The 25408-nt window shown below is 42.4% G+C and overlaps 1 protein-coding gene across 12 annotated transcripts in view; it reads right to left on the bottom strand.

The window, feature by feature from the left end:
* The window catches only part of LOC109412265 (nuclear factor of activated T-cells 5), a 379626-nt gene that overhangs the window by 215973 nt on the left and 138245 nt on the right, over nt 1–25408 (bottom strand). For 8 of the 12 annotated variants that reach the window (XM_062844140.1, XM_062844137.1, XM_062844136.1 and 5 more), the window contains one exon: nt 11320–11913. The exons of 1 other annotated variant lie outside the window; for it this stretch is intronic. In XM_062844140.1, the coding sequence (XP_062700124.1) occupies nt 11320–11913 (594 nt within the window). Of the gene's footprint in view, nt 1–11319; nt 11914–12227; nt 12449–25408 lie in introns of those variants that run through there. 3 more of the 12 variants (XM_062844142.1, XM_062844138.1, XM_062844143.1) reach the window with 3 other exon arrangements.

Raw genomic sequence — 25408 nt, 5'->3', positions numbered from 1 at the left:
GGATTCCTGCAGGGATTCCTCTAGGAATTACATCAGAGATTCCTCCAGGAATTACATCAGAGATTCCTCCAGGAATTACATCAGAGATTCCTCCAGGAATTCCTTCGGGGATTCCTCCAGGAATTCCTTCGGGGATTCCTCCAGGAATTCCTTCGGGGATTCCTCCAGGAATTCCTTCGGGGATTCCTCCAGGAATTCCTTCGGGGATTCCTGCAGGAGTTCCTTCGGGGATTCCTCCAGGAGTTCCTTCGGGGATTCCTCCAGGAATTTCTTCGGGGATTCCTCCAGGAATTCCTTCGGGGATTCCTCCAGGAATTTCTTCAGGGATTCCTTCAGGAATTCCTTCGGGGATTCCTCCAGGAATTCCTTCGGGGATCCTTCCAGGAATTCCTTCGGGGATTCCTCCAGGAATTCCTTCGGGGATTCCTCCAGGAATTTCTTCAGGGATTCCTTCAGGAATTCCTTCGGGGATTCCTCCAGGAATTCCTTCGGGGATCCTTCCAGGAATTCCTTCGGGGATTCCTCCAGGAATTCCTTCGGGGATTCCTCCAGGAATTCCTTCGGGGATTCCTCCAGGAATTCCTTCGGGGATTCCTCCAGGAGTTCCTTCGGGGATTCCTCCAGGAGTTCCTTCGGGGATTCCTCCAGGAGTTCCTTCGGGGATTCCTCCAGGAGTTCCTTCGGGGATTCCTCCAGGAGTTCCTTCGGGGATTCCTCCAGGAGTTCCTTCGGGGATTCCTCCAGGAGTTCCTTCGGGGATTCCTCCAGGAATTTCTTCGGGAATTCCTCCAGGAATTCCTTCAGGGATTCCTCCAGGAATTCCGTCAGGGATTCCTCCAGGAATTCCGTCAGGGATTCCTCCAGGAATTCCTTCAAGGATTCCTACAGGAATTCATTCAGGGATTCCTCCAGGAATTTCTTCAGGAATTCCTTCAGGAATTCCTTCGGGGATTCCTCCAGGAATTCCTTCGGGGATTCCTCCAGGAATTCCTTCAGGGATTCCTGCAGGAATTCATTCAGGGATTTCTTCAGGGATTCCTTCAGGAATTCCTTCGGGAATTCTTCCAGGATTTCCTCCAGGGATTCTTTCAGGGATTCCTTCAGGGATTCCTCCAGGATTTCCGTCAGGGATTCCTCCAGGAATTCCGTCAGGGATTCCTCCAGGAATTTCGTCAGGGATTCCTCCAGGAATTCCTTCAGGGATTCCTGCAGGAAATCATTCAGGGATTTCTTCAGGGATTCCTTCAGGAAATCCTACAGGGATTCCTCCAGGAATTCTTACAGGGATTCCTCCAGGAATTCCTACAGAGATTCCTCCAGGAATTCCTACAAGGATTCCTCCAGGAATTCCTACAGGGATTCCTCCGGGAATTTCTTCAGGGATTCCTCCAGGAACTCCATCAGGGATTTCTCCAGGAATTTCTTCAGGAATTCTCCCGGGAATTCCTTGAGGGATTCCTCCAGGAATTCCTTCGGGGATTCCTCCAGGAATTCCTTCGGGGATTCCTCCAGGAATTCCTTCGGGGATTCCTCCAGGAATTCCTTCGGGGATTCCTCCAGGAATTCCTTCGGGGATTCCTCCAGGAATTCCTTCGGGGATTCCTCCAGGAATTCCTTCGGGGATTCCTCCAGGAATTCCTTCGGGGATTCCTCCAGGGATTCCTCCAGGAATTCCTCCAGGGATTCCTCCAGGAATTCCTCCAGGGATTCCTCCAGGAATTTTTCCAGGGATTCCTCCAGGAATTCCTCCAGGGATTCCTCCAGGAATTCCTCCAGGGATTCCTCCAGGAATTCCTCCAGGGATTCCTCCAGGAATTCCTCCAGGGATTCCTCCAGGAATTCCTCCAGGGATTCCTCCAGGAATTCCTCCAGGGATTCCTCCAGGAATTCCTCCAGGGATTCCTCCAGGAATTCCTCCAGGGATTCCTCCAGGAATTCCTCCAGGAATTCCTCCAGGGATTCCTCCAATGATTCCTCCAGGAATTCCTCCAGGGATTCCTCCAGGAATTCCTCCAGGAATTCCTCCAGGGATTCCTCCAGGAATTCCTCCAGGGATTCCTCCAGGAATTCCTCCAGGGATTCCTCCAGGAATTCCTCCAGGGATTCCTCCAGGAATTCCTCCAGGGATTCCTCCAGGAATTCCTCCAGGGATTCCTCCAGGAATTCCTCCAGGGATTCCTCCAGGAATTCCTCCAGGGATTTCTCCAGGAATTCCTCCAGGGATTCCTCCAGGGATTCCTCCAGGAATTCCTCCAGGAATTCCTCCAGGGATTTCTCCAGGGATTCCTCCAGGAATTCCTCCAAGGATTCCTCCAGGAATTCCTCCAGGGATTCCTCCAGGAATTCCTCCAGGGATTCCTCCAGGAATTCCTCCAGGGATTCCTCCAGGGATTCCTCCAGGAATTCCTCCAGGGATTCCTCCAGGAATTCCCCCAGGGATTCCTCCAGGGATTCCTCCAGGGATTCCTCCCGGAATTCCTTCAGGGATTCCTCCAGGAATTCCTTCAGGGATTCCTCCAGGAATTCCTCCAGGGATTCCTCCAGGAATTCCTTCAGGGATTCCTCCAGGAATTCCTTCAGGGATTCCTCCAGGAATTCCTTCAGGGATTCCTCCAGGAATTCCTTCAGGGATTCCTCCAGGAATTCCTTCAGGGATTCCTCCAGGAATTCCTTCAGGGATTCCTCCAGGAATTCCTTCAGGGATTCCTCCAGGAATTCCTTCAGGGATTCCTCCAGGAATTCCTTCAGGGATTCCTCCAGGAATTCCTTCAGGGATTCCTCCAGGAATTCCTTCAGGGATTCCTCCAGGAATTCCTTCAGGGATTCCTCCAGGAATTCCTTCAGGGATTCCTCCAGGAATTCCTTCAGGGATTCCTCCAGGAATTACTTCAGGGATTCCTCCAGGAATTCCTTCAGGGATTCCTCCAGGAATTCCTTCAGGGATTCCTCCAGGAATTCCTTCAGGGATTCCTCCAGGAATTCCTTCAGGGATTCCTCCAGGAATTCCTTCAGGGATTCCTCCAGGAACTCCATTAGGGATTTCTCCAGGAATTTCTTCAGGAATTCTCCCAGCAATTCCTTGAGGGATTCCTCCAGGAATTCCTTCGGGGATTCCTCCAGGAATTCCTTCGGGGATTCCTCCAGGAATTCCTTCGGGGATTCCTCCAGGAATTCCTTCGGGGATTCCTCCAGGAGTTCCTTCGGGGATTCCTCCAGGAATTCCTTCTTTCAGGGATTCCTTCAGGGATTCCTCCAGGACTTCCGTCAGGGATTCCTCTAGGTATTCCGCCAGGGATTCCTCCAGGAATTCCGTCAGGGATTCCTCCAGGAATTCCTTCAGGGATTCCTCCAGGAATTCCGTCAGGGATTCCTCCAGGAATTCCGTCAGGGATTCCTCCAGGAATTCCGTCAGGGATTCCTCCAGGAATTCCGTCAGGGATTCCTCCAGGAATTCCGTCAGGGATTCCTCCAGGAATTCCGTCAGGGATTCCTCCAGGAATTCCGTCAGGGATTCCTCCAGGAATTCCGTCAGGGATTCCTCCAGGAATTCCTTCAGGGATTCCTCCAGGAATTCCTTCAGGGATTCCTCCAGGAATTCCTTCAGGGATTCCTCCAGGAATTCCTTCAGGGATTCCTGCAGGAATTCAATCATGGAATTCTTCAGGGATTCCTTCAGGAATTCCTCCAGGATTTCCTTCAGGCATTCCTCCAGGACTTCCTTCAGGAATTTCTCCAGGAATTCCATCAGGGATTCCTCCAGGAGTTCTTTAAGGGATTTCTTCGGGAATTTCTTCAGGAATTCCTTCATAGATTCTTCCAACAGTTCCTTCAGGGATCCCTCTAGGAATTCCTTTAAGGGTTCCTCCAGGAATTCCTACGGGGATTCCTTCAGGAATTTCCCCGGAGATTTTCGAGGAATTCCTTCGGGGACTCCTCCAGGAATTCCATCAGGGATTCCTATAGGGATTCCTCCAGGAATTCCTATAGGGATTCCATCAGGAATTCCTATAGGGATTCCTCCAGGAATTCCTCCAGGGATTCCTCCAGGAATTCCTCCAGGGATTCCTCCAGGAATTCCTCCAGGGATTCCTCCAGGAATTCCTCCAGGAATTCCTTCAGGGATTCCTTCAGGGATTCCTTCAGGAATTCCTTCAGGGATTCTTCCAGGAATTCCCCCAGGGATTCCTCCAGGAATTCCTTCAGGGATTCCTCCAGGATTTCCTCAGGGATTCTTCCAGGAATTCCTACGGGGATTCATCCAGAGATTCCTCCAGGAATTCCTCCAGGAGTTCCTTCAGGGATTCCTTCAGGGATTCCTTCAGTAATTCCTTCAGGGATTCCTCCAGGAATTCCCCCAGGGATTCCTCCAGGAATTCCTTCAGGGATTCCTCCAGGATTTCCTCAGGGATTCTTCCAGGAATTCCTACGGGGATTCATCCAGAGATTCCTCCAGGAATTCCTTCGGGGATTCCTCCAGGGATTCCTCCAGGAATTCCTCCAGGAATTCCTCCAGGAATTCCTCCAGGAATTCCTCCAGCAATTCCTCCAGGAATTCCTCCAGCAATTCCTCCAGGAATTCCTCCAGGAATTCCTCCAGGGATTCCTCCAGGAATTCCTCCAGGGATTCCTCCAGCAATTCCTACAGGGATTCCTCCAGGAATTCCTACAGGGATTCCTCCAGGAATTCCTACAGGGATTCCTCCAGGAATTCCTACAGGGATTCCTCCAGGAATTCCTACAGGGATTCCTCCAGGAATTCCTACTGGGATTCCTCCAGGAATTCCATCAGGGATTCCTCCAGGAATGCCTTCAGGGATTCCTCCAGGAATGCCTTCAGGGATTCCTCCAGGAATGCCTTCAGGGATTCCTCCAGGAATTCCTTCAGGGATTCCTCCAGGAATTCCTCCAGGGATTCCTCCAGGAATTCCTTCAGGGATTCCTCCAGGAATTCCTTCAGGGATTCCTCCAGGAATTCCTTCAGGGATTCCTCCAGGAATTCCTTCAGGGATTCCTCCAGGAATTCCTTCAGGGATTCCTCCAGGAATTCCTTCAGGGATTCCTCCAGGAATTCCTTCAGGGATTCCTCCAGGAATTCCTTCAGGGATTCCTCCAGGAATTCCTTCAGGGATTCCTCCAGGAATTCCTTCAGGGATTCCTCCAGGAATTCCTTCAGGGATTCCTCCAGGAATTCCTTCAGGGATTCCTCCAGGAATTCCTTCAGGGATTCCTCCAGGAATTCCTTCAGGGATTCCTCCAGGAATTCCTTCAGGGATTCCTCCAGGAATTCCTTCAGGGATTCCTCCAGGAATTCCTTCAGGGATTCCTCCAGGAATTCCTTCAGGGATTCCTCCAGGAATTCCTTCAGGGATTCCTCCAGGAATTTCTTCAGGGATTCCTCCAGGAATTCCTTCAGGGATTCCTCCAGGAATTCCTCTAGGGATTCCTCCAGGAATTCCTTCAGGGATTCCTCCAGGAATTCCTCCAGGGATTCCTCCAGGAATTCCTTCAGGGATTCCTCCAGGAATTCCTTCAGGGATTCCTCCAGGAATTCCTTCAGGTATTCCTCCAGGAATTCCTTCAGGGATTCCTCCAGGAATTCCTTCAGGGATTCCTCCAGGAATTCCTTCAGGGATTCCTTCAGGGATTCCTCCAGGAATTCCTTCAGGGATTCCTCCAGGAATTCCTTCAGGGATTCCTCCAGGAATTCCTTCAGGGATTCCTCCAGGAATTCCTTCAGGGATTCCTCCAGGAATTTCTTCAGGGATTCCTCCAGGAATTCCATCAGAGATTTCTCCAGGAATTCCTTCAGGGATTCCTCCAGGAATTCCTTCAGGGATTCCTCCAGGAATTCCTTCAGGGATTCCTCCAGGAATTCCTTCAGGGATTCCTCCAGGAATTCCTTCAGGGATTCCTCCAGGAATTCCTTCAGGGATTCCTCCAGGAATTCCTTCAGGGATTCCTCCAGGAATTCCTTCAGGGATTCCTCCAGGAATTCCTTCAGGGATTCCTCCAGGAATTCCTTCAGGGATTCCTCCAGGAATTCCTTCAGGGATTCCTCCAGGAATTCCTTCAGGGATTCCTCCAGGAATTCCTCCAGGGATTCCTCCAGGAATTCCTTCAGGGATTCCTCCAGGAATTCTTTCGAGGATTGCTCCAGGAATTTCTTCGGGAATTTTTCCAGGAATTCTTTCGAGGATTCCTTCTGAGATTTCTCCAGCAATTCCTTCAGGAGCTTATTCATGAATGCTTCCGGTATATCTTTAGGAATGCCTTCCGGAATTTCTTTGAGAATTTTTCCAGAAATCTCCCACGGGATGTCCGCAGGAATTTTTCCAAAATTTCTCCAGAAATTCCATCCAGTATATCTACAGGTTTTCCTACTGGGATTCCTTCAGGACTGCTCCGGTAATTCTTTAAGAATTCCTTCCGGGATTTCTTCAGTGATATCTAACGAAACATCTCCAGAAATTCCTTCAGGTATTCTTCCAGGAATTCCTGAAGGAATTCTTCCAGGAATTCCTCCAGGGATTCCTCCAGGAATTCGTTCGGTTGTTAATACAGCAATTCCTTTGGGGATTTCTCCAGAAATTCCTAGAGGGATTCCTAGAGACATCGAGGAAGATACTTCTTGAAAAGTCCAGGGGGAATTTCTGGAGGAATTCCTTGAAGAATTCCTGGAGGAATTCCTGGAGGAATTCCGGAAGGAATTTCCGGAAGAATTCCTGGAGAGATTTCTGGAAGAATTCCTGGAGGAATTCCTGGAAGAGTTCCTGGAGGAAGACCTGGAAGAATTCCTGAAGGAATTCATGGAAGAATACCTGGAGGAATTCCTAGACGAATACCTGGAGGAATTCCTGGAGAAATTAACGGAAGAATTCCTGGAGGAATTCCTGGAAGAATTCCTGGAAAAATTCTTGGAGGAATTCCTGGAGGAATTCCTGGAAGAATTCCTAGAGGAATTCCTGGAAGAATTCCTGGAGGAATTCCTGGAAGAATTCCTGGAAGAATTCCTTGTAGAATTCCTGGAGGAATTGCGGGAGGAATTTTCTGGAGGAATTGGGGGAGGAATTTTCGGAAGAATTCCTGGAGGAATTTCCGGAAGAATTCCTGGAGGAATTTCCGGAAGAATTCCTGGAGGAATTTCTGGAGAATTTCCTGGAAGAATTCCTGAAAGAATTCTTGGAGGAATTCCTGAAAGAGTTCCTGGAGCAAGACCTGGAAGAAATCCTGGAGGAATTGCTGGAAGAATTGCTGGAGGAATTCCTTAACGAATTACTGGAGGTATCCCTGGAAGAATTCCTGGAGGAATATCCGGAAGAATTCCTGGAGAGATTTCTGGAAGAATTCCTGGAAGAGTTCCTGGAGGAAGACCTGGAAGAATTCCTGGAGAAATTAATGGAAGAATTCCTGGAGGAGTTCCTGGAAGAATTACTGGAAGAATTCCTGGAGGAATTCTGGAAGGAATTCGTGGAGGAATTTCTGGAAGAATTCCTGGAGGAATTCCTGGAAGAATTCTTGGAGGAATTCCTGGAGGAATTCCTTGAAGAATTCCTGGAGGAATTCCTGGAGAGATTTCTGGAAGAATTCCTGGAGGAATTCCTGGAGAGATTTCTGGAAGAATTCCTGGAGGAATTCCTGGAAGAATTCGTGGAGCAATTCACGGAGGGAGGAATTTCTAGAGGAATTCTTGGAAAAATTACTGGTGGACTTCATGGAAGAATTCCTGGAGGAATTCTTGGGGGAATTCCTGGAAGAGTTCCTGGAGGAATTCTTAGAAGAATTCCTGGAGGAATTCCTGGAAGAATTCCTAGAGGAATTCCTGGAGGAATTTCTGGAGGAATTCCTGGAAGAATTCCTAGAGGAATTCCTGGAGGAATTTCTGGAGGAATTCCTGGAGGAATTTCTGGAGGAATTCCTGGAGGAATTTCTGGAGGAATTCCTGGAGGAATTTCTGGAGGAATTACTGGAGGAATTTCTGGAAGAATTCCTGGAGAATTTCCTGGAAGAATTCCTGGAGGAATTCCTGGAAGAATTCTTTGAGAATTTCCTGGAAGAATTCCTGAAAGAATTCTTGGAGGAATTCCTGAAAGATTTCCTGGAGGAAGACCTGGAAAAATTCCTGAAGGAATTCCTGAAAGAACTCCTTGAGGAATTCTTGGAAGAGTTCCTGGAGGAATATCTGGAACAATTCCTGGAGGAATTGCTGGAAGAATTGCTGAAGGAATACCTTAACGAATTACTGGAGGTATCCCTGGAAGAATTCTTGAAGGAATTCCTGGAAGAATTCGTGGAGCAATTCCCGGAGGAACTTCTAGAGGAATTCCTGGAAGAATTACTGGTGGAATTCATGGAAGAATTCCTGGAGTAATTCCTGGAAGAATTCCTAGAGGAATTCCTGGAGGAATTTCTGGAGGAATTCCTGGACGAATTTCTGGAAGAATTCCTGGAGGAATTCCTGGAAGAATTCCTGGAGAGTTTCCTGGAAGAATTCCTGGAGGAATTCCTGGAAGAATTCCTGGAGGAATTCCTGAAAGAGTTCCTGGAGGAAGACCTGGAAGAATTCCTGGAGGAATTGCTGGAAGAATTGCTGGAGGAATTCCTTAACGAATTACTGGAGGTATCCCTGGAAGAATTCGTGGAGGAATTTCTGGAAGAATTCCTGGAAGAATTCGTGGAGGAATTTCTGGAGGAATTTCTAGATGAATTCCTGGAAGAATTCCTGGTGGAATTCATGGAAAAATTCCTGGAAGAATTCTTGGAGGAATTCCTGGAGGAATTCCTGGAAGAATTCCTGGAGGAATTCCTGGAGGAATTCCTGGAAGAATTCCTGGAGGAATTCCTGGAAGAATTCCTGGAGGAATTCCTTGAAGAATTCCTGGAGGAATTCCTGGAGGAATTCCTGGAAGAATTCCTAGAGGAATTCCTGGAGGAATTTCTGGAGGAATTCCTGGAGGAATTCCTGGAGGTATCCCTGGAGGAATTCCTGAAGGAATTCCTGGAAGAACTCCTGCAGGAATTCCTTTAAGAATTCCTGGAGGAATTCCTGGAGAGATTTCTGGAGGAATTCCTGGAGGAATTCCTGGAAGAATTCGAGGAGCAATTCACGGAGGGAGGAATTTCTAGAGGAATTCCTGGAAAAATTACTGGTGGATTTCATGGAAGAATTCCTGGAGGAATTCTTGGAGGAATTCCTGGAAGAGTTCCTGGAGGAATTCCTGGAGGAATTCCTGGAAGAATTCCTAGAGGAATTCCTGGAGGAATTTCTGGAGGAATTCCTGGAAGAATTCCTAGAGGAATTCCTGGAGGAATTCCTGGAGGAATTCCTGGAGGAATTTCTGGAGGAATTCCTGGAGAAATTTCTGGAGGAATTCCTGGAGGAATTTCTGGAGGAATTCTTGGAGGAATTTCTGGAAGAATTCCTGGAGGAATTTCTGGAAGAATTCCTGGAGGAATCCCTGGAAGAATTCCTTGAGGAATTCTTGGAAGAGTTCCTGGAGGAATATCTGGAAGAATTCCTGGAATTTCTGGAAGAATTCCTGGAGGAATTTCTGGAAGAATTCCTGGAGGAATTTCTGGAAGAATCAGGTGTCCCTGAGGAAATTTCTGGAAGTATCCCCGAATGAATCAAGCCCTGAAATTTTATTTCGATTGGACATTTGGTTACTGAGATATCTTTCGAAGATTACTTCAATAAATTCCTTTTTTTACCCTTCTTACACCCATAAGAAGGGTATAAATACCGCTCGAAAAACCGACTTTCGATCCGAGGCCCGCAGGGCCGAGTCTCATATACCAATCGACTCAGCTCGACGAACTGAGCAAATGCCTGTGTGTGTATGTGTGTGTGTGTGTGTGTGTGTGTGTGTGTGTGTGTGTGTGTGTGTGTGTGTGTGTGTGTGTGTGTGTGTGTGTGTGTGTGTGTGTGTGTGTGTGTGTGTGTGTGTGTGTGTGTGTGTTTGTGTGTATGTGTGTGTGTATGTGTGTGTGTGCGTATGATAGCTACAACATCCTAGTAGATTGCTCAGAAATTTCATTAGGATTGGACATTTGATTACAGAGATATCTTTCGAAGAGTACTTAGGATTTATTCAACTAAACTTTTTGAGATTTTTGACCAAGTGTATCATAATAAATATCTCAGCCGTCTGTCAACCGATTTGGGTTCTCTAAGCACCAAATGAAGGCTACAATATCCTTGTAAATTTTTTTCGATTCGACATTTGATTACTGAGATATCTTACGAAGAGTATTTCAATAAATTCTTTTTTTTATTATTATATTCGCTTGTTATCTTGCATGAGCTTTTGACCAGTCTATGGGAAATTATTGTTCAATAAATAATGCTGACCTCATATAAAGTGCATACTAGCAGGTTATTGTTTTCAATAAAATTATAAATAATAAATTACAAATAAACAGGAAAACTAACAATATGTTAAATGAAAGCTTTGAATTTATATATTGTGGGAAAAATGCAAGAACCGGACAGCCAAAATAACTAGCTAATGCCAAAACTGAGTAACTTAGTAGATATATCATTTTTGTCCTTTCTACACCGTAACCATGAGTACCAAGTACTTCGGAGCTAATTTATTCGACTGATTAAGAGATATTAGACAAAGTGTATCTCGCTGATTTTCTTATCCATTTGTTAATTGATTCAAGATGTTTTGGCAGTTAACAAAAGATAAAATATTCCAGAATATGTAAGCTATTTTTTAAAAATTTCACACAAGATTCTAGAAGGTGTCTGGCATTTCTGGTAGTTTAGTGAATGGTCCATGATACTATTTTGGAAACCAATCCACTAGATGCCAAATCCACAATATTTTCTAGAACTTTTGGTCCATCACACAAAATAAATATGTTAAATACAAATAATACAACAATAGTTTTAATAAGTGTAAGAAGGGTTCTGTTCACCATAGGTGGATTAAATCGGGTTTTTATATATATATAGATACCGAAAATAAATAAAGAAATACAGCACGCTAATGCTGAGTACAAAAAGCGAGATTTTTCAACGTGTTGTACAAAATACAACAGCACAATCACTCGACAGTGTAATGTATAGATTTATCATTTTAAAATATGTACATCTGTAATTTTCATGGGGGGGGGGGGCACAAATTTGGTTCCGCACCGGGCCCCAAAATTCCTAGCTACGCCACTGACTACAGCTACTGCTTAGTAGACACATGCACAAAGAATGCAGTAATAGCCAAAGGCATCTATGATGAGTTGTTTGAAGAGAGATAGAATGAGAGAGAGAGAGAGAAAGGGACAGCGATAAAACAGTGTGAGAAATTCGATCCTTACTTCGCGGCCGTTGTCCGTGCGGCGTCGGCCCCCGCCACCCTATGCGTTAGAATCACTTTCTTGCCCGGCAAACTTTTTGCTGACGACGACGAAGACGATGTTGATGATGATGTTGATGATGATGACGATGTAGGTGCTGCTGATAATGGACGCCTCACCGTTGTTGTTGTTGTTGTTGGTTTGACGCCGATCAGTGACGCACTGTTATTAGTCGCAATGGATGAGGAAGGTGGGGCGGTTGATGCCGATGGGGATGATAATGACGGGGGTGGTGCAATGGCAAGGGTCGATAGGCAGGGTATCTTCGTGTCAACCGGAATGATGATTTTCCGCGGAATGTTCAGCGAGCGGAGAACTGCGGTGCTGCTGGGTCCGCCGCCACCGGCGGATGATCCGGCGGCACTAGGCTGCTCCAGCGCCAGGTGGGACCGTTTGAGGGAACCGATGCTCGCGGAACTGCTGCTACGGGCAACGGATTTTGTAGGGCTACTGGGATCGTTGCTGGTAACGATGACGAACGATTCGCCGCCTGCTTCGAGAATGACGACGTTCCCATCTTCGGCGACAAGTGGGCCACCGGAGCTGCTGCTGCTGCTGAAATGTGATGTTTAGGGTGATTTTGATTATGAATGGATGAAAAATGTGATGAGATGATGAACATTGAAAGGACATGGGTACAATAGGGTGGGTCGTAGTGATCAGGCGTAGGCATATCCGGTCGTGCCCAACTATTGCAAAGTTATTTAAAACCTTGATCTGATCGAATGTGATCGAGTTTGCCACTTTTCCATATGACGGATGACCCAGTCTAAGGTTTTGAACGACATAACATATTGAACACCCGCGAAAATTGTATGAAATGAACACAAATTGGTTAGTTAGAAAGTCAAAAACACTCAAAATCTCACTCGCGATATGTTATCCCTGCAGTAGATCCAAAACGATCACCATAAAGCAGCCCCGGGCAACGTGACATCCAACAACAGGTCCAGACTCTGCTCGATCGAATAAATAATAATCAACTGCGGCAGCAGCGGCGGAATCTCACATACGATCTAATCACGCTGATTACACCTGTTTGTCTACTTTGCCGCGAGTAAAACAGCAATCAAGTTGCAACCAGCAATATAAATACCTAGGCAACGTAGTATAGTAAACAAAACCGCTCTCCTCGACGGTGGCGACGAGCACACGCGCGCGCTTTTCTTTCCTACGACGAACGACTTTACGACGCGAACATCCAACCAAGAGTACTGACTGCTCCGGAGCGTACCCAACTGCGAACTGAGTTCGGCCGATCGCGAAACCCGCTGAATAAAGCAAGACTGCTCCTCGGAACCCGCCGCCGGCCACCCGCCATGGGGAATCACCACAACAGATGGCCTTCCTGCCAATCCTTCCCGCCTGCCCACCCTCTAGAGTCTAGACACGATCGCCACATTTAGCTGAAGCGCCCTCAGCTCGGCAAAACAGGTGGCGCCAATTTATCTGATTACCTATAGGGTAGAAGCATCAGTTTTGGTCAATCGTCTATTTTGAAGACCATAGTGAGTTATACAGCCTGTTGTGAATCATGTGTCGACAAGTACATTTTGATGTGACATTTGAGTGTCCGTCACTGCGACCGACCAATGATTAGACCTATTGTAACATTATACGTATCGTTATTTCATGTTCCATTATTCCATTTCAAATCAACGGCAATAAAATATCGATTTTACTACAGTTTGTGTTTTGTTTCTTAGAACCTTCAGAAGCTATCAAATTTGATAATAGGGACGCACTATTTACACTAAGGAATCCCCGTATGATTTCAGGGAGGAATCTCAGAAAGAACTCTGGGAAAAGCCTCCAAGGAACTCCTGGAGGAATCCATGAAGAAAATTCTGGACAAATCTCGGCAGAAAATGCTGCATGGAACCCCGAAGGAACTTCTGCAGGAATCTCTGGTGGTACGAGAATCTCTCTTGGAGAAATCCCTGCAGAAACTTCTGAAGAAATCCCTGAATGGAATTTTCGAAGGATTTCAGTAGGAAATCCATGAAGAATTCCCAAAGGAATTCCAGGACGATTCCCCAAATGCGTTCAAGCAGGAATCCCCAAGGGATTTCCAGGAGGAATCTCCGACGGAATTCCAGAAGGAATCCTCTCTAAGGATTTCTAAGAGAAATCAACGATAATTACAGGAGAAATTCCTGGGAGAATTCTAGGAGGAATTGCTGAAAGAATTCCACGAGGAATCATCGAAGGAATTCCAGCAGGAATCCCTGAAGGAAATCTGGGAGGAATCCCCGAAGGAATTCCTACAGGAATCTCCGAAGAAACTCGAAGAGGAATTTCAAGAGCGAATTCCTGAAGGAATCTCCAAAGGAATATCAGGAGAAATCCCAGAAGGAATTGCAAGAGGAATCTCGGAAGAAATTTGAAGAGGAATCACCAAAGGTATTCCAAGCGAAAATCCCGAAAGAATTCCAGGAGGGACCCCCGACGAAATATCAGAAGGAATCTTCGACGGAAGTCCAGAAATATCACCGAAAAAATTCTAGGAAGAATCTCCGAAGGAATTCCAGGAAGAATCCTCGAATAAATGCCAGGAGGAATCTTCGAAGAAATTACAGGAAAAATCCCTACAGGAATGCCAGGGGAACCACCCAAGGAATTCCGGAAGGAATCTCCGAAGGAATTCCAGGCGGAATCCTCAAAGGTTTTTCAAGAGGAAACCCCGAAGGAATTCCAAGTCGAATCCCCATGGGAAATCCAGGAGGAATCCATGAAGAAAATTCTGGACTAATCTCGGCAGAAAATGCTGCATGGAACCCCGAAGGAACTTCTGCAGGAATCTCTGGTGGTACGAGAATCTCTCTTGGAGAAATCCCTGCAGAAACTTCTGAAGAAATCCCTGATTGGAATTTTCGAAGGATTTTCAGTAGGAAATCCATGAAGAATTCCCAAAGGCATTCCAGGACGATTCCCCAAATGCGTTCAAGCAGGAATCCCCAAGGGATTTCCAGGAGGAATCTCCGACGGAATTCCAGAAGGAATCCTCTCTAAGGATTTCTAAGATAAATCAACGATAATTACAGGAGAAATTCCTGGGAGAATTCTAGGAGGAATTGCTGAAAGAATTCCACGAGGAATCCTCGAAGGAATTCCAACAGGAATCCCTGAAGGAAATCTGGGAGGAATCCCCGAAGGAATTCCGTGAGGGATACCCGAAGAAATTCCAAGAGGAATCTCCGAAGAAACTCGAAGAGGAATTTCAAGAGCGAATTCCTGAAGGAATCTCCGACGGAATATCAGAAGAAATCCCAGAAGGAATTGCAGGACGAATCTCGGAAGAAATTTGAAGAGGAATCACCAAAGGTATTCCAAGAGAAAATCCCGAAAGAATTCCAGGAGGGATCCCCGACGAAATACCAGGAGGAATCCTCGAAGAAATTTAAAGAGGAATCTTTGAAGGAAGTCCAGAAAGAATCACCGAAAGAATCTCCGAAGGAATTCCAGGAAGGATCCTCGAGGAAATTCCAGGAGGAATCTTCAAAGGAAGTCTAGGAGGAATCTCCGAAGAAATTACAGGAAAAACCCCTGCAGGAATCCCAGGGGAAACCACCCAAGAATTCCAGAAGGAATCCCCAATGGGATTCTAGGAGGGTTCGGCGAAAAACACCCAGGAGGAATCTCTAAAGAAATTACAGGAGAAATTCCTGAGAGAATTCTATTAGGAATTGCCGAAAGAATTTCACGAGGAATCCTCGAAGGAATTCCAGCAGGAATCCCTCAAGGAATTCTATGAAGAATCCCTGAAGGAATTCCAGGAGGGATTCCCGAAGGAATTCCAGGAGGAATCTCCGAAATAACTCGGAGGGGAATCACCAAAAGAACTCCTAGAGCGAATTTCACAAGGAATCTCCGATGGAATAGCAGGAGAAATCCCAGAAGGAATTGCAGGAGGAATCTCGGAAGAAATTTGTAGAGGAATCACCAAAGGTATTCCAAGAGAAAATGCCGAAGGAATTCCAGGAGGGATCCCCGACGAAATATCAGAAGGAATCTTCGACGGAAGTCCAGAAATATCACCGAAAGAATTATAGGAAGAATCTCCGAAGGAATTCCATGAAGAATACTCGAAGAAATTCCAGGAGGAATCTTCGAAGGAAGTCTAGGAGGAATCTCCGAAGAAATTTCAGGAAAAATCCCTGCAGGAATCCCAGGGGAAACCACCCAAGGAATTCCGGAAGGAATCTCCGAAGGAATTCCAGGCGGAATCCTCAAAGGTTTTTCAAGAGGAAACCCCGAAGGAATTCCAAGTCGAATCCCCATGGGAAATCCAGGAGGAATCTCCACAGAAATTCAAGAAGGGATCCCCAAAGGAACTCAGGGGAATTATCCCTGTATTCCAGAAGGAAGTACCGAAGAAATTCGATATGGAAATCTCGAACGAATTCCAGGAGGACTCCTGGAGGAATTCCATGAGGAATTTCTGATGGAATTTCAAGAGGAATCTCCGAAGGAATTCTGAGACGAATCAGCAAATAAATTCCAGGAGGAATCCACGACGGAAAATCAACAGGAATTACCGAAAGAATTTCAGGGGGAATTCATGACGGAAGTCCAAGAAAAATCCCCGATGGAATTCCAGGAGGAATTTGCAAAGGAATTCGAGAAGAAATCCTCAAAAAAATTCTAGGAGGAACCATCGAAAAATAATCAGGAGGAATTCGCGAAGGAATTCCAAGAGAAATCCTCGAAGGAATTCCATGAGAAACCTCTGGATGAATTTTAAGAGGAATCCCCGAAGGAATTTTAGGAGGAATCCCCGAAGGAGTTCCTGAAGGAATCCTCGTAGGAATTCGATGAGGAACCCCTGAAATAATTCTAGGAGGAATCCCCGCAGGAATTGCAAAAGAAAATCCCGAAAAAAACTCCAGCACGAATCCCAAAGAAATTCCAGCTATAATCCACTAAGCAATTCCAGCAGGAATCCCCCAAAAAAAATCTAGAGGGAATTTCTAAGGGAATTCGAGAAAAAATCCACAAAGAATTTCTAGGAGGAATTAACGAAAAATATCGAGAAGGAATCTCTGAAGGAGTTCCAGATGGAACTCCTGAGGAAATTCTAGGAGGAATCACCGAAGGAATTCCAAGAGGAATCGCCGAAAGACTTCCAGAAGAAATTGTCGAAGGAGTTCTAAGAGGAATCACTTGAAGGAATTCCAGAAGGAAACCTGGAAGGAGCAATCCCTGAAGGAATTCTATGAGAAATTCCTGGAGGAATTCCATGAGTAATACCAGGTGGAATCTCCGAATTATTTCCAAGCGGAATAATCGAAGGATTTTTAAGATAAATTTTCATAGTGAATCCAGCAGAAATCTCCGACGGAATATCAGGAGGAATCCTCGAAAGAATTTCAAGAGGAATCCTCAAAGTAAGTTTAGGAGGAAACTCCGAAAGAAAATCTAGGAAGAGTCCCCAAGGGAATTCCAAGATAAATCCCCGGAAGAATTCCAGAAGAAATTGTCGAAGGAGTTCTAAGAGGAATCACTTGAAGGAATTCCAGAAGGAAACCTCGAAGGAATTCAAGGAGGAATCCGTGAAGGAATTTTATGAGAAATTCCTGGAGAAATTCCATGAGTAATACCAGGAGGAATCTCCGAAGATATGCGAAGAGAAATCACCAAAAGAATTCCAAGAGGAAACTCCGATGGAAATCCTGGAGGAATCTTCGAAGAAATTCCAGTGGGAATTCCCGAAGGAATTCCAGGAGAAATGCCCGAAAAAAGTCTAGGAGGAATCGCCGAAGGAATTCCATAAGGAATCTCCGAAAGAATTCAAGGAGGAATCTCCGAAGGAATTCCTGGAGGAATGCCCGAAGAAATTTTAGGAGGAACCTTCGAATTAATTTCAGGAAGAATTCCCGAAGGATTTCCAGGAGGATTCCCCTAAGGAAGTCCAGGAGGAATCCCTGAAGGAACCCCAGAAGAAATTCTGGGAGGAATCTCCGAATTATTTCCAAGCGGAATAATCGAAGGATTTCCAAGAGGAATCCCCATAGTTAGTCCAGGAGAAATTTCCGAACGAATTTCAGGAGGAATCCCCGAAGAAATTCTAGAAGAAAGCACCGAAGGAACTCCAGGAGGACTCCTGGAATAATTCCATGAGGAATCTCTGAAGAAAATCCAGGAGGAATCTCCGAAGGAATTATAAGAGAAATCATCAAAGAAATTCCAGGAGGAATTTCCGAAGTAATACCAGGAGGATTCTCCGACGGAGTATCAGGAGGAATCCTCGAAAGAATTTGAGGAGGAATTCTCAAAGGAAGTCTAGGAGGAAACTCCGAAAGAAAATCTAGGAAAAATCCCCAAGGGAATTCAAATGAATCCCCGAAAGAATTCCAGGAGGAATCCCCTAAGAAATGCAGGAGGAATCCCTGAATGAAGTCCAGAAGGAATTCTGGGAGGCAACTCCGAATTATTTCCAAGCGGAATAAACGAAGGATTTTCAAGAGGAATCCCCAAAGGAACTTTAGAAGGAATCCCCGAAGAAATTCTAGGAGTAACCACCGAAGGAATTCCAGGAGGACCCCTGGAGGACTTCCATGAGGAATCTCTGAAGGAAATCCAGGAGGAACCTCCAGGGAGAATTCCCGAAGGAATTCTGGTAGGATTTCCAGGCGGAATCTCCGGAGGATTTTTAGCGGAATCTTTCGAAGTGAATCTTTCCGTGTAAGGGGAATGATATGCAGGAGGTATCCTCTAAAGAATTCCTGGAGGAGTTCCAGAAGGAAATCCTGAAAGAATTTTTGTAGAAACTCCATGAAAGATCCATCAAGAATATCCGGGAGATATGCGTGATTATGATCCTAAGGAATTTATTGAAGGAACTCATACAAGATTCCCTGAAAGAACTCCTGTAGGAATTCCTGAATGAGCTTCTGGAGAGATCTCTGATGTCACTCACGGAGACATCCGTGAGTCCTCCTGGAAAATTCTCAATTTTAATCTACAATCTGAAAGAACCCCAAGAGCGATCGCTGGAAGAACTCCTGGAAGAATCCCTAAAGAAGCTTCTCGAGGAATCTCAAGGATATCCTGAAGGAATCTTAGAAGGATCTCTTATATAGGAATTCCTGAATAAACTTCTGAGGGAATCCCTGAATTCTCCTGCAGGTATCATTGGATCCTCCTGTAAGACTCTCTGAAGGAACTCCTGGAGAGATTTTTGAAGGAACTTCTGTAGGAATCCCTGAAAAAAATCAGGAGGAATCTCTGAAGAAACATCCGCAAGAAACCCTGAAACTCCTGGAGGAATCTCTGAAGGAACCCCTAGACTAATTTCTAAAGACCTCCTGCAGGAATTCCTGAAGAAACTTCTTACGGAATTCTCGATGGATCTCCAGGAGGCATTTATGAACCCTCCTGAAAGAATCTCTGAAGGGACTTCTGGAAGAATACCTGAGCGAATTCCTGTTTAAGTAAACTTCTGAAGGAATTACTATTGAACACCTGGAGGCATCCCTCTTGAAGCTATTAGGATCCCTTAACGAACTCCTGGAGAGATCATCGAAGGAACTTCTGGAGCAATCCTGAAAAGAACTCCTGGAAGAAGCTCTGAAAAATTTTCATGAGGCATCCCGAAGTAGTTCCAAGAGGATTCCCCAAAGGAATTTCCGGAGGGGAGGCTAGAAGGAATTCCTGTAGGAATTCTTGATAAAACTCCCCTGAAGGATCTCCTTGAGCGATCCCTACAAAACGTCAGGATAAATCCCTTGTTGGAATTCTAGTGGAATTTGTGAAGGATGTCCTGGAGGAATCTCTGAGGGAACTCCTGGACTAGTTTCAAAACAAACTTGCGATTTCTTCAGGAATTATTTCTGGGATTCCTCCGGGGATTCCACCAGAAACTCCTTCAGGGATTCCTCCAGGAATTCTGCCAGGGATTGCTCTGGGAATTTCTTTAGGAATTTATCCAGGAATTCTTCAAGGGATTAGAAACATCTAGAGATTCCTGTAGGAATTCCCCCAGAAATTTTCCCAGGGATTCTTCTAGAGATTCCTCCAGGAGTTTCTCTAGAGATTCCTCCGGGAATCCCTACAGGCATTCCTCTAGAATATCCTGCAGGGATATCTCCAGGAATTCCTCCTATAATTTCACCATGACTCGGGAATTCATTCTGTGATTCTTTCAGAAACAACTTCAGGAACTATTTTAAAAATTCCTACAAAGATTCCCCTAGGAACTCTTCTTAGAATTCCTTCAGGAATTTCTCCTTGTATTCTTTAATGAATTCCTACAAGAACTAATCCAGTACTTTTTCCAGGAACTGTTTAGAGATTCCCTTAGGAATTCCTCCTAAAATAGCTTCCGGGAATCCTTCTGAGGTTTATTCAGGAATTCCTTTATGGATTTTTTCAGGAACTACTATAGGGATTCCTCAAGGAGTTCCTTCACGAACTCTTCTAAAGATTCCTTCAGGATTTCTCCAAGAATTCCATCTGTGATTTCTTCAGGAATTTTTCCTCCACGAATTCCATGAGAAATTCCTTCAGAAACTTCTTCACGAATTCCTCCAGGGATTCCTCTGGGAATTTCTGCAGGGGATCCTCTGAAAACTCCTCCTGGAATTCATCTAGAGATTCCTCCAAAAAATCCGCTGGAAATTGCTCCAGGAATTCCTGTAGAGATTTTTCCAGGAGTTCCTCTGGAGATTCCTCCAGGAATTTCTACAGGCGTTTTCGGAGGATATACTAGGAGTTCCTGCAGAAATTCTATCAGGGATTCCTCCAATAATTCCTCCAGGGTTTCCTCCATGCATTACTTCAGCACTTCCTCCAGGCATTCCTGTAGGAATTCTTGCTGACATCCTTCCAGGAATTCTTCCTGGAATTGTTTCAGGGATTGCTCCAAGAATTCCACCAGGAATTCCCCTGGGAATTTTTACAGGAGTTTATCCAGGAATTCTTCGAAGGATTTTTCCAGAGATTCCTAAAGGAATTTCTTCAAGGATTCCATTAGGAATTCCTCCAAAGATTTCTTCAGGAATAATTTCAGGGATTCCTCCAAGAATTTCACCAGAATTTCTGGGCATTCTTCCAGGCATTTATCCGGGGATTCCTTCTTAGATTCTTGCATATTCCTCCTGGAGTTCTTTCAGCGATTTCTTCCAGAATTCTTCCAGATATATCTCCAGGAATAGCTTCAGGGACTCTTCCACGAATTTCTCTAGGAGTTCTTCCAGGAATCCAGGAATTTCTCCAGGAAATCCGTTTGGAGTCTCTAGGAAGTTTTTCAGGGATCCCTCCAGGTGTTCTTCCAGGTTTTCCTTACACCAGGAATTGCTGCAGAGATTCCTCCACGAATTTCTCCAAGGATTCCCTCAGGAATTTCCCCATTCCTCCGGGAATTATTTCGAGGATTTCTCCAGCAATTTCTCCAGGAATTCTTTCAGGAATTTCTCAAGAGATTCTTTCAGAAATTTCTCCCATAATTCCACTAGAGATTCCTCCAGCAATTCCCACAGGAATACCTACAGAAATTCCTCCAGTATTTGATCCAGCAATTTCTTCAGGAACTCCTGCAGGAATTACCCTAGGATCTTTTTTAGGAATTCCTCCAGGAATTTCCCCGGGAATTGATCCAGGACATCCTTCAGAAATTATATCAGCAATTCCTGCAGGATTTTTTCCGGGAAATCCTCTAGGGATTCCTTCAGAAATTCTTCCAGGAATTTCTTCAGGAATACCATCATGAATTTTCAGAGATTCCTCCAGGCATTTCTCCAGAGATTCCTCCAGGAATTACTTTAGGAATTCTCCAGGAATTATCCCTGGATCCTCTACGAAAACCTCCAAGGATTCTTACAGGAAATCCACCTGGAATTTATCAAGGGATTTTTTTCAGAATTTTCTCCACGGATTCCTCCCAGAATGCCTCTGGAGATTTCTGCAGGGATTCCTTCAGGAATTCTTCCAGGGATTGCTCCAATAACTCATCCAGGAAATACTACAGGAATTCGTCCAGAAGTTTCTCCAGGCCTCTCTAGAGATTTTCAAAAAAATCTTCGGAAGGGGTTTCCATTATGTTCTACTGGAAAAAAAATATTGAAGGAAATCGTGATGAAAATTCTGGGAGTTCGTAATTTCCTAAAGAGTTCAGCTATTATTTCTTACAAATGTTTTATAGATAATAAAAAAAAAATCGGAGATGAAATAATGCCACGAGTTCGATTCCCGTTCCGGTTGTAAACTTTTCTCGACTTCCCTGGGCATAGTGTATAATTGTACTTGTCTCTCACAATATATAAATTCATGCAATGACTGGCAAAGAAATCCCTTCAATTGAAAGCTGTGGAATAGTGCTCACGGAACACTAGGCTGAAGTGAGGCAGGCCAAGTTCCAGTGGAAACGTAGAGCCACAAAGAAGAAGAAGAATTCTTAACAATTTCGCTTAGACTGGCAAAAGCCGGCGCCCGTACCCTACCCGTTCAGGGATCCATGGCGGCAACACTGACGCTGGAATGCATAGGTATATATGCTTCGCAGCGGTTTCCAATCAATTTGCTTCAGTTCAACTGAAAAAAGTTTCAGGGTAGACGTTTCCAAACAAAAAAAAAAATGCAGATTTTTTTCAGGTTTTAGGAAATAGTTACAGCTACAAATAACACTGGTCGACAGTGGATCACGCACTTTGACCACTTGTTCCATTTCTGATGGATTTTGGCCCGCTGATTCCGAATCTGACTTCGGAATTGCTGTAACACGTACAGTTTTTGAGAAAAATAGATTTTTTTCACAAAATTTCATATTTTCATAAAAAATAAACTATTGTCTTTATTATTTTTTAATCTATTATTTTTTATCTTATTATTTTTTAATCTGCTCATCTCAACCAATATTTATATTCCATAGATTTTGATCCACTGATTTAGAATCTGACCTTAGAATTTCAGTAACACGTACAGTTTTTGAGAAAAATGGGGTTTTATTCACAAAATTTCATATTTTCAGAGAAAATAAAATTATTGTCTTTTTAAATTTGAAGTTTTTATCTACTCATCTTAACCAATATTTTTTATTAAATAGATTTTGATCCACTAATTCGTAATCTGACCTAAGAATTACTGTAACACGTAAAATTTTTGAGAAAAAGGGATTTTTATTCACAAAATTTTGTATTTCCATAGAAAATAAAATATTGTCTTTATAGTTTTATTTTTTTATCTGCTCATCTTAACCAATATTCATATTCAATAGATTCTCGTATACTGATTCGGAATCTGACTTCAGAATTCTGAAACGCATACAGTTTTTGAGCGAAACAGGGTTTAATTCACAAAATTTCAATTTTTCTTAAAAAAATTAAATATTGTCTTTATAATTTAAATTTTTCTCTGCTCAACATAAATAATAATTACTTATAATGGATTTTGATCCATTGATTCGTAATCTGACATAAGAATATGAGTAAAACGTAATTTTTTTGAGAAAAATTGGGTATAATTCACAAATTTTCATATTTTCATAAAAAATGAAATATTGTCTTTATAATTTTATTTTTTATTATCTGCTCATCATGAACAATATTTATATTTAATGGTTTTTGAGTCACTGATTCGTAATCTGACACGTAAACTTTCTAAGAAAAATAGGGTTTTATTCACAAATTTTCATATTTTCATAGAAAATAAAATCTTGTCTTTATAATTTTAAATAACTGATTCAGAATGTGATTTGAGAATTTGTGTAACACGTACAATTTTTGAGAAAAATGGCATTTTATTTTTAAAATTTCATAGAAAATAAACTATTGTCTTTACAATTTTAATATTTTTATCTGCTAATCTTAAACAATATTTATATTCAATACATTTTTATTTACTGATTCGGAAACTAACCTGAGAATTTTTGTAACACGTTCAATTTTTGAGAAAAATGGGGTTTAATTCGCAAAATTTTATATTTTCCTAAAAATAAAATACTGTGTTGTTAAACATAAATATTGATTAAGATGAGCAGATAAAAAAATTAAAATTATGAAGACAATAGTTTAGGCCGGAACAAATCTCATTTTCTTCTTTTGTCGCTTTGCTCGTTGACTCGTCAAGGGGGTGGATAATAAATAAAAAATGTATTTGTTGAAAAATTACCCAAACAAGTAGGCAAAATTGTAAAACTCATCGGATTTGTTAAGAAATTTTCTCAAAAACTCTAATTTCAGTTCAAAATTTTTAAATTTTTGTGTAATTTATTTATGTCCCCCCCCTCAAAATGTCGAATTCCAACCAAAATTTTCCGGTGACATTAGAGAAAATCGAAATTTGTGTCAGCCTTATTTCCTACGAAGATATGAATTTCATGAATAAAACTTCATTTTTTTTTCAAAAATTTCACGTGTTACTGAAATTCTTTGTTCAGATTCTGAACCAGAGGAATAAAATATATTTCAATAAATATTGGTTACGATCAGCAGATAAAATGAAATAAAATTAAAAAGACAATATTTTATTTTCCATGGAAAATATGAAATGTGATGAATAAAACCATATTTTCTCAAAAATTTTACATGTTACTGAAATTCTTAGGTCAGATTATATATCAGTGGATCAAAATCTATTGAATATAACTATTGGTTATGATAAGCGGATGAAAAATTCAAAATTATAAAGACAAGATTTTGTTTTGTATGAAAATATGAAATTTTGTGAATAAAACCCTATTTTTTCAAAAAAAAAAAAAAAAATTACGTGTTACAGAAATTCTTAGGTCAGATTTCGAGTCAGTGTATGAAAATCTAATAAATATAAATATTGGTTAAGAAGAGCAGATTTAAAAAAAAGTAAAACTATAATGACAATAGTTTACTTTCTATAAAAATATGAAATTTTGTTAAAAAACTACATTTTCCTCACAACTTTTACTTAGTTACTGAAATTCTAAGGTTAGATTTTGAATCAGTGGATCAATATCAACTGAATAAAAATATTGGTTATGATTGGCAGATGCAATAAATAAAATTATCATGACAAGAGTTTTTTTTTAAATATAGTGAATAAAACCCTATTTAAAAAAAATCACGTGTTACTGAAATTCTTTGTTCAGATTCTGAATCAGTGGAACAAAATCTATTGAAAATAAATATTGGTTATGATCAGCAGATAAAATAAAATAAAATTATAAAGACAATACATATTATATTTTCTATGAAAATATGAAATATGATACATAAAACCCTATTTTCTCAAAAAAATTACGTGTTACTTCTTAGGTCAGATTCTGAATCAGTGAATCAAAATCTATTGAATATAATGATTGGTTAGGATGAGCAGATGACAAATTCAAAATTATGTTTTTTTTTAATAAAGCCCTATTTTTCTCAAAAACTTAAGGTGTTACAGAAATTCTTAGGTCGAATTCCGAATCAGTATATAAAAATCTAATAAATATAAATATCGATTAAGAACAGCAGATGAAAAATTTAAAATAATAAAGACAATAGTTTATTTTCTATTAAAATATGAAATTCTGTAAAAAAAAACATTTTTCTCAAAAAAGTTACGTGTTACTGAAATTCTCCGATTAGATTTTGTATCAGTGGATCAAAATCAATTGAATATAAATATTGGTTATGATTGGCAGACAAAAAAATTGTAATGACAATAGCTTATTTTCTATGAAAATATGAAATTTTGTGAATAAAACCCTATTTTCTCAAAAATTTCACCAGTCACTGAAATTCTTTGTTCAGATTCTGAATCAGTTGATCAAAATCTATTGAAAGTAAAAATTGATTATGATCAGCAGATGAAATAAAATATAATTATAAAGACAATATTTTATTTCCCATGAAAATATGAAACATGGTGAATAAATCCTTATTTTCTCAAAATTTTACGTGTTACACTAGTCGACAAAATTGAAGCTTTTTTTCACGCACTTTGACCATTCGTTCCATTTCTAATGGAATTTGGCCCGCTGATTTCGAATCTGACTTCAGAATTCCTGTAACACGTACAGTTTTTGAGAAAAATAGGATTTTATTCACAAAACTAAATATATCATAGAAAATAAAATATTGGTATTTTAATTTTAAAT

The sequence above is a fragment of the Aedes albopictus genome, chromosome 1 (genome assembly GCF_035046485.1).
Source record: "Aedes albopictus strain Foshan chromosome 1, AalbF5, whole genome shotgun sequence".
Classification (NCBI taxonomy): Eukaryota; Metazoa; Arthropoda; class Insecta; order Diptera; family Culicidae; genus Aedes; species Aedes albopictus.
The sequence above is the reverse complement of the archived record's forward strand: the minus strand, read 5'-3'. Positions and strand labels throughout refer to the sequence as shown.